General features: G+C 40.5%; 1 protein-coding gene across 2 annotated transcripts in view; it reads right to left on the bottom strand.

Annotated features, from left to right (window-relative positions):
* Positions 1 to 9,736, bottom strand: part of phf2 (PHD finger protein 2) — a 40,016-nt gene that overhangs the window by 15,592 nt on the left and 14,688 nt on the right. For both annotated transcript variants that reach the window (XM_034869154.1, XM_034869153.1), the window contains exons 2-9: positions 6,255 to 6,340; positions 5,983 to 6,097; positions 5,559 to 5,719; positions 3,100 to 3,241; positions 2,809 to 2,995; positions 2,422 to 2,584; positions 1,351 to 1,438; positions 915 to 1,021 (exon numbers count right to left, since the gene is read on the bottom strand). In XM_034869154.1, coding sequence (XP_034725045.1) covers positions 915 to 1,021; positions 1,351 to 1,438; positions 2,422 to 2,584; positions 2,809 to 2,995; positions 3,100 to 3,241; positions 5,559 to 5,719; positions 5,983 to 6,097; positions 6,255 to 6,340 — 1,049 coding nt within the window. The remainder of the gene's footprint in view (positions 1 to 914; positions 1,022 to 1,350; positions 1,439 to 2,421; positions 2,585 to 2,808; positions 2,996 to 3,099; positions 3,242 to 5,558; positions 5,720 to 5,982; positions 6,098 to 6,254; positions 6,341 to 9,736) is intronic.

Here is a 9,736-nt window from a genome sequence, read left to right as displayed (position 1 = left end):
GCTGGTTGATGTGGCTCGGGAAAGGGAAGTTTGGGGTCCCCTGCTGGAGCTGCTGCCCCCGCGACCCGACACCGGATAAGCGGTCAAAGATGGATGGATGGATGGATGGACTATTAAGGTTTTTTTAGATTTTTTTTTTATATTGTGATTAAAATATACTGAGTTTAGCAGGCCAGGGCTCTCTGGACAATCTTTGTAATGCCTTATTTGTTACATGAACTCAAATATATGTGTTATTTGTTAGCCGACATAGTCACAGATATACACACACCAATATGGCTGCAAAAAGATAATATCAGCCAGACAGCTGATCCACATGTCTCAGCAGTTCAAAATCAACTGCTTTAATGTGAATTTCCTATTGTTTTTCCATTTCAGTTTAATGGCATAAAAACACAGTCTGAATACCTGAGTAGCTATAGACACTGAACCAGAACAGGAAAGTATTAATAACATCAAGGCAAAAATAGCAGCAGCCATGAAGTGAATCTGAAAGAGCTGACATTAGAAAGTTAGAAAGAATCATGGTATATTATGACTTAGAAGTATACACACACACAAACACACACAGACAAACACACACACACACACCCACACACACACACCAGAAAATGGAAACATAAACAGCCAGCTGACTCATAATGGAGCAAGTGATTCTAGCTGAGCCAAACCTTTTGAAGCTAATCATCTGTGAACTCTGCGATTCACCGATTTAATGACTGAAATAATATTAGAGCATCCAGCTCCTCATCTGTGCGGCAGACATGCAGCCACACTCCGATTCTGACACTGTTTGTGTTTTTTCTGCTCTCACGCATTCTTCTGGAGAAATTGTAAGTTAAATGAGGATGTAGATTTATATAAAAAAACACACACATATGAAATCTTTAAATAAATTAAATGTGAGAGTATACCTTTGAATCGCTCAAGGAGATGTCGTCCCACATACCAGCACGCCGTCTCAAAGTTGGGAAAGGGGGTGAGAGTTTTGACCTTTAACCGCTTCTCGATTTCATACGCTCTGTTGAGAGGAAACAAGGATATTTCAGCTAAACATTGCCATGCACTACTCACAAACTCTGCAACTCACAAATGTCATAAACAGATTGGTAGACTTTGGAGTTAAATGTTTTAGTTTAAATCCAGCCATAGTGGAAACTACTTGCTAGATCAACCAAGGCCAAATACAAAATGTCTTCAAGTCCCACTGAACTACCAAAATTAGGACATAACTGTCTGCAGGAGGAATGGTGGATCACAGCAATTAGCATTAAAAAATGGCACAAAAAAAAACACAAGGACATAGAGCATAAAACACGTGTGTATGTGTGTATGTGTTTGTGTCCAGACCTCATCTGCATCTCCACGCTGAGGTTGTGGACAAAGTGTCCAGAGAAGGCCAGGCAGTCGACCGGGGTCAGTATTGCATTGATCCAACCTGAGGAGACCAACACATTTCAACCACCAGGATACTAAAGATATTCATTACTCAACAATTTTTTTATGAAAGAAAAAATAATTATTATTACTTGGTATTACTTATCCTCACCCACCTCAATATTCTGTATACCTTTTATTTTATTTATTCTTTACACTTACTATTATTACCATTATGCGAGGAGCTTTTTCCAATTTAATTTGTTGATTGATTAATTGATTGATTAATTGATTTATCATGGGATCAACAGGATGATGGTGCACAGAAGGGCCTTGTGTCAGTCATCAGTTGTTCAACTCTGACTGTGGGAGCTGGCTCCATTGGACCATTGGGAATGCTGAAATAGCATTCTTCAATCAATGCCGTGCAGTTCTTTGATTTGACCAACTGTCTTGTTATTTTATCCATAAACAAATATCATAACGGATTTTACACACCGTAGATCAATAATGTGCTAGAGAATGGCATCAATATCTCCTTCCCGAAACCGTTTCATAGATCCAAAAAGCAAGGGAAAACATTTAAGCAATGCATGTTATTTCTATTTTAATATTTTAATTGCTTCATTTTAATGAATTAATGGGAACAACATTTCCAAAATGAAAAACAACTTTGTTTTTGTAAAGTATTACAGTATTTTAATCCTTCTAATTTTTCTTGAATTTAGTAGATTTAAAGTTGGGAAATCAACGAATTGATCTAAAGGTCCAAATAGTGAACAAGTCCAACGATAATACATTTAAAGTGATTTAAATAGGGGAAAGAATGATTTCAATGATTAATTAATTCACAACATTGAGAATCAGATCATTTTTCCGTTCAAACGTTATATCATGATCATATTCCAAATATGTTCTACGGTGTGACGACACTATGCGTGGACTCCGTTACAATTAAAAATTGTTGTTTTGAACGCATGCAGCTGCGGGTCAGCTGTGAAAGTGGGTTGTTACATTACTATTATCATTAAATTCAGCTCTGACCTGATGGGATGAACAGAGTCTGGCCTTGCTTCAGAGTACACTTGTAGCACTTGTCCACCTGGTCGGCAAAGAACATTTCGCTGTGATTGGACGATGATCTCCAGCGCTCGTACAGAGACAGGTTGGCAGACGTGGGCTTGATGAGGAAGAAGATCTTTTCTCCCTTCAAAATCAAACACAGTCAGATTAGGTTTCATGGATTCCACACTATATACACTATATACAGTGTGTGTATATATATATATATATATATATATATATATATATATATATATATATATATATATATATATACACACGCACACACTGACAGGCTGACTGACACCTATTTTTGCTCCGAGGCCAGTTCTGATTCAACATACCGGTCTACCCATAAGCGTGACAGACCTTTAGGACGTGGTACCAGACGGAGGCGCCACCGCACTCAATGTGGAAGTCTGTGTAGCTGTCTTTGACACAGATGAGACAGTATTTTGTGACTTTGGGCTTCCCGAGCAGAGCGTCGTCAGGCCAGTAGTTTTCCACCCAAGACAGTCGTCGCACAATCTGTGGACTCTCCACGATACTATTCATCCTGTCCCAGAAAAACAGACAGACATAATGAGCACCAGGAGTTTTCCACACTGCCATCTTGACCCTGCCTTCATGTCAAACCTCAGCATCAGATCGAGTGCGTACCTTGCGTCGGAGAACTCCAGGTTGATGACATTTAACACTTTCTTTCTGTTTGTGCTGTAGTAATAATCCACAAACTCTTTGAGTTTCATCTTGCTGTCAGTCTGTTTGGTGACGTCAACGACATCCACGCCGACATCTGGACCTGAGACAGTGACAGAGGACACAGAGGACATGGTCAAACAAGCTGAAGAAACACTAACCGCCTGCAAGCTAAACGTTTTCTTTCAACAGTAAACTGGTGAACAGTACGCTGTTGATTTGTAGCACAGGGGAAGAAAGAACAGTTGTGCCCCCTATTGAAAAGAAATTATACAGTACATGTTTTATTTAAAAAAAAAACATTGAAGTGCGGTCACATATAATAGATACAGTATTAATTAATTAAAAGTCTCAGGATGTGCAAACACATTGCATGCAAAGCATTTGTTCCGTCTCTATTTGTTCTTCCCTCCTCCATTGCCCATGCTCTTATTTTGAAAGCAAAATTTGTTCCTGAAGATATTTCTATGGCTTTTTATAGTAGTGCAAAGTAAAGAAGCTTTAAAAGTACAAGTTGTGCTAAATTGGTAATGGTAAGGAAAGCAGTATTAGGCGATATGGAGAAAATCAAATATCCCAATATTTTTGACCAAATACCTTGATACTGCAACAATATTGTAGTGTTGACTATTGGTGCTTCCACAAAATATTTACACACTGAGATTTTTGATAAATAATCATCAGTAATGTGTATATAATGACTAAGTGGGTAAAGGCAAATAGCAGAAGAGTTACAACAGTCTGGTAAGTTCAGAAAATGACTGACATATTACTGTGATGCAGCCGTTAAAACCAGGAAAAGACACTTAAGTTATAATACAATATTACAATGTCCAAAATCTAAGACGATATCTAGTCTCTAATTACGATATTGATACAATATCGGTATACTGCCCAACTTTATAGTAAAGTCATACTACAGTTCCTATAGTTACAGTCTCCCACAATGCTGTGCAGTACGCTCTGGCTATACCACAGATGCATTCTGGACTAGGAGGGAAAAAAACGCTCTGGGTTGTTTGCATTTCTTTCAACCAATCCCAATGGTCTTGGGCGGGGCTAAGTCCCGGACGCAGAGACGGTGGCCAGTGTATCTCATTGTGTACTTCGTCCACAGCAATCCAACCAATTAGTCCCAAAACTTCCCGGTTAGAAAGGAAACTGACTAAACATACTTATTAAATCTCCACAGTAGCTCAAAGTTTGTTGTTGTTTTCCAAAGAGAAACAGTAGCTACAACAGCTCTAGTACTAGTACACTAGTAGCAGTAATATCAGTCGTGTGATAGTTATAGGGATTATAGTAGATGCTACTGTACAAGTCATTACAGCTGTAATAGTAGCAACAGCAGTAGTATTGTTAATGGTGGCATAATGATTCACAGAGGTAAACTGAGTTTTAGTCATACCACTAGTTCCTGTAATATTAACAAGAACAGTTACAGGGTCACAGCAGTGATGGTACAGGTGTCAGCGGCCCTGCAGTACTTGTACAAGTACAGTGGAAGCATGAGCAGAAACATTAGTGCTGGCAGCAGCAGCAGTAGCAAGAAGTGTGCCATTTATTGATTTACTTGAGGGGACTTGCCACAGTATCAACGTTGACTCCCACGTATTGAGTTTTTTAAATATTTAAAATGAGTAGATTCTTATTCCATTTGTAGAGCTGTGACTCACTCTGCCTCTCCTTGTCCCTCTGTGTTTGAGACCTGTGTTTGTCTCTCGGACCCGTCTGTGAACCGCATCCTCTCTGAGTTGGGATCAACAGAAGTATATTTACAGAATAAAGCCTGACATCCGACACGTCCCTCCCCTTCTTCTCTTGGTGTGTTGTCGTTCTCATACTCTGACTGGCTTCAGGAAACAACAACAAACTTTGAGCTAGTAAGCTGAAGCGGGTGTAAATGTTCCACCAGAACAAGCTCCTTCCTGAGACTATTTAGCAGAGCCACAAACGCTGCGCCCGGGGCTTAGCCCCGCCCAAGACCATTGGGATTGGTTTGAAGAAATGCAAACAACCCAGAGCGTTATTTTCCCCTACTATTCCAGAATGCATCTGTGGTGTAGCCAGACCTTACTCACCAGCGCTGCGGAGGTAGAGCTGGGAGTGCTCTACTGTGTGTGTATGGCAACGGCTTTTACAAGTTCACCTGGAACTCTCAAGCTGCAAGTAAGTCTGTCTCTTACTGCTGTTGTTTTTCACTTAGAGCCTAGCCTTAGCTACAATAGCTGACATAAGCTAACGTTAGCGCTTGTTATGGCAGACCTCGGCATAACATTGGTCCAGCTAACTTTAACCAGACCGGTTCTGTGTGGAAAAAACAAGGTATAGAGAAGCAGCACCTTGCAGCAGTAGTAGTTGTTATAGTAGCAGTAGTTGTAAGACAAGTAATCAGTACAGTAACAGCAGTTGTTCCTCACCAACATAGTTCTCCACATCGCTGATGTAGAAGGTGGGAGCAGGCATGGAGATTCCCAGGCCGTCCTTCTTCTGAACCAGGATCGGATCGTTGAAGCCACCCTCCTCCAGGTAATCCAGGGTCAGCTGACTGCCGCTCAGCTTTACCAGCACATCGTCAGCACTGCAAAACACACACACACACACACACACACACACACACACACACACACACATACACACACACACACACACACACAAACGCAAAACAATTTGAAGTCAGATCTTGAAAAGTTATTAGACAGTGCCCCCTAGTGGGATTATAAACACAGTGAGGAATAATATTGACACAAGGACAATAATTAAGGGTCCCTAATCAATCATTTAATTTCATAATAACCAATGATATACAGTAGAAGGTTGACCACAGGTCACCTGTGTCTCTACCTTGGAAAGGTCCTACTGCGGAGCTCCTTTATGAAAACCTGACTGCCATTCTGAACAGCTTTGATATCTGTGCTTTGCCCCGTGTCATGTTTGCTCCAGTTTTTCTTCTTTTTCACTAAAAGACAGAAAAAACACGTTTAGAGCCAGTGATGACATTATCACATAATTTCCTATTCAGACACAACAACTTTGAAGTGAAATGATCACATTACTAAGGCAGTGTCCCGTTTTCTTTGTTACGAGAAACAAGTCAGTCACAACTTGATACTCACATGTGGATTTGCCGTGGTTCTTCTCGCAGTTTGGACAGTGATACACGTCAATGTCTGGAGCATCATCTTCATCCACCCCAACACAGCTGAAACAAAAAGAAACACGTTCTAATCCTCAGGAATATAAGACTCTAAAGGACCCATGGTTAGGTGTCCCTGCAGTCACTAACGGTCACTGTAATATGGTTTTATTATTGTCAAAAGTTACAAATGTATCCCTGCATTGGCATTATTTTTTAAACCAATTAATCTGGCAATTATTTTCTTGAATAATTAAAAAATAATAAAAATTTTAATAAAAAATATATAAACTGGTTTGCCTAGCCTGCTGAACAACAGACACTGATACACAGACAAACAGCATGTTGTTGAACATAAGTCTTTTCTTGAAAAAATACAATATAAAAATAGTTGTTTGTTATCTTTCTGTTGCTTGACCAAATGATGAATCGACTAATTGTTTTAGCGGCAATACGCTGTAATGAACGCATGTGAGAAGTCTGACCTGAATTTACCAAAAAGTCCAAAACAGAATGTCTCTACTGTACTGCAGTAACATGAACAGAAAACATATTTCAATTCTAAAACCCATCAAGTCCTTGAATAACTTCAAGTGTTTGTAATTTGGAATCCGGAGCATGAAAGGACGATGTAGCAGTCCATATGCTTTAAAATGAGTCCTGGTCCACAGGAGCAGGCCCTCATGTAAAGGACAATGCTGGATAAAGGGACAGGACAGTTGGGGACCGTATTTACATTCTATAGTTCAGCACTGTGGTTTACAGCTGCTGTGAAAGCGTGAGTGAAAGTGTTGGTTGAAAATGGTCAGCGTGTGTTTTGGTCATTTGGTTTTCCTTTCGTTTACGCTTATTAAAAAACAATTCTATTTTAATTAATAAAAAATCTAATCACTAGAAAACAGAAACAAAAAAAAGCCTGTTTTTGTCATATTCTGGTACCAGATATCGTTTCCACGACAACAGCGCCCATGCACCAGTGTTGCTTTCAGTCCAGGCTAAAATGACTGATAATGCTTGGGGGGTGGGCTTTAATGTCATGATGTCACATTTATTTATTAGCCTCTCCCTGCCTCCCTCTGACTCTCTGTCTCTACCCGCTGCAGACAACTTCGCCCGAAGAGAGACCAACCAGCGGATGAAACAGACTTTCAGTTCATGGCTGCTAGCACTGAGGTCTGATTCCAGCCGACTTCCTGTTGCTGCCGTTAAGCTTGCTGATCTCCAATGCTATATGCTATAATATATTTTAATCAGCAATTGAGTGAAACTACAGTACAACGACCAAAATGCCACTACACAACGTCATCAAAAGTCTGTGTCTAGATGTATTGTTTTGATTTAGAGACCCCTAGCGGCACAAAATTATATACTGTACGTACATGTAATGTGCGGGCAAACATTTGTGTTATATAGTTGTAATTATTAACATACAAAGGCTTCAGCAGTGATGTAAAAAATTACGACACTGTAAACGTAAAAAAGTGTCCAGTTGATTGATTTGTGCAGCTCCGTTTCAAACAGCAGCTGTCATCATGTTCACAAGAACATTCTTCCCATTAGGAGGCGCAGCTCCCGACATCAAAAGACTGGGAGTTTCCCACAATGCTTCACTTTCCCCCTGTGAACTCCGCGGCTTAACTACACCACTTACTCACTATTACTGAAGGCAAATACAACTGTATGTGTGTGTGTGTGTGTGTGTGTGTGTGTGCGTGTGTGTGTGCGGACATTGTGGAAATGCACTGGTGGCTTGAAGGAAACCCCCTAAAGTCCTACTAAAAATGGAATGTACAAACAGAGTTTGAGTGAGGTATGGTCACTTTAATAAGTTTGCTAGAAAAAAAGAACGTGTACTTGTTTTTAGGAGTAAGTTAGAACAAACTGTTGTCAAGGTGGCGACAGTAAAGCTGTGGCACAGCCCTATTCTGCTATAAGAGGATCAGGCTACTGTGGAAGTCAGTCTGGTTCATGGGATTTTGAAAGAGAAAAGCCGTTGAATAACTCACATTGAATATTTATGCATTGAAAGGATGTATCTGAATTGCCTCTGAATTTTACTATTCAAATTTTCAACAACTTAACTTTTACCTTTATTTTTTAATGTTCACATATTCAACATTTAAAAACGCAATATACCCAGTTCAGATGCAAAAAACAACAGATTCTAGCCTACATACAGTGGTAACATGCTATGACACGTTATTTAGCTGACTTTAATGATAAATTACCAAACTGTGTCAAGGTAGAATTTATAGCAGAGCCGTTACATAAAATTTCCTTACTATAGATTGTCCAGGTGTACCTAATAAAGTGCCTTGTGACCATAGACCGTTAAAATAACGTGACCCAGATCAGCGCATGCTTCATGGAACAGGCTGACAGATTGCTTGATCCCAGTACTTTTTGCCCCACAACTTTATCTAATGGTGTGTGTCCATTGTCAGCGTCGTTTCACGCTTTCCATTCATTTCTACGGGACCAGCCATGCAATGCATTCTGGTAGCATTGCATTGACTCGCCGTTTCTTGTTTGTTTAAAGCTGAATCCAGCTGACTCTATGCAAATGAGGAGCAGCCTGCTCATCTTGCCAAAATCTTACAGATCAGAAATGATGAGAGATTCACCAACTGCACAGCTTATTTTTAGTTTAAAATGTTTAAGCTATTTTGGTAAAGTAAGAGATGATATCCCAATCGAGCCGCCATTATGGTGAGTTTTGAAATCCCAGAGCAGACAGATCCACGCGAGGCGTTCGTCCAATCAGCTGCAGCCATTACGGTTGTAGGACGATGTAGCCGTTTTCTTTGCTTGTCAGTGTTTGAAACAAAAATGGTGGCGAGCCCATCCCTGTAAACAACAGTACCTTAACAGCGTGGTCCAATCAGGCACAGTGAGAATGATCTAGAGATTTGGCATGTTCCATGTTTTCTGTCTATCTGTCACACATCTAGGTAGCGATGTGGACCAGACTGGGGGAGCAGGGAACCTGGATCAGTCTGCTCAGAAATCCGCTACAGCGCCCAGTACAACGCCCAAGAGAAATGGGCACAGCCACAACAAAACAATATGCTGGACAGCCCAAGAGGCTGGGCATTCATCTACAATGTGTTTGTGTACTTACAGGGGTCAAAGCAGCAACTTGGCCGCGATGCTGTAAGATACGTATGGTATGGAGAACAACATAAAGATCAGTATTAAAGACCAAAAATCCACGTGTAAGAAGGCAGGTGGGGAAAATGGATGTGTTACACAACAGAGGACCTTAACCCAGGAGACTGTGGGTCATAGCAGAGCCAAACCCCTCCAGGCCCATAACAAGCCGGCCGGGTAGCTAGCAACCCCGGCAGGCATCTCAAGTCCCACAACATCAAAGCAAACTAGCAATTCACCAAGTATTTTCATTAAACTGCCCGTATTCAAACTCTACACAATTGATTTCTCACATAAAAAAGTCTCCGACGG

The sequence above is a fragment of the Etheostoma cragini genome, chromosome 4 (assembly GCF_013103735.1).
Source record: "Etheostoma cragini isolate CJK2018 chromosome 4, CSU_Ecrag_1.0, whole genome shotgun sequence".
Classification (NCBI taxonomy): domain Eukaryota; kingdom Metazoa; phylum Chordata; class Actinopteri; order Perciformes; family Percidae; genus Etheostoma; species Etheostoma cragini.
The sequence above is the reverse complement of the archived record's forward strand: the minus strand, read 5'-3'. Positions and strand labels throughout refer to the sequence as shown.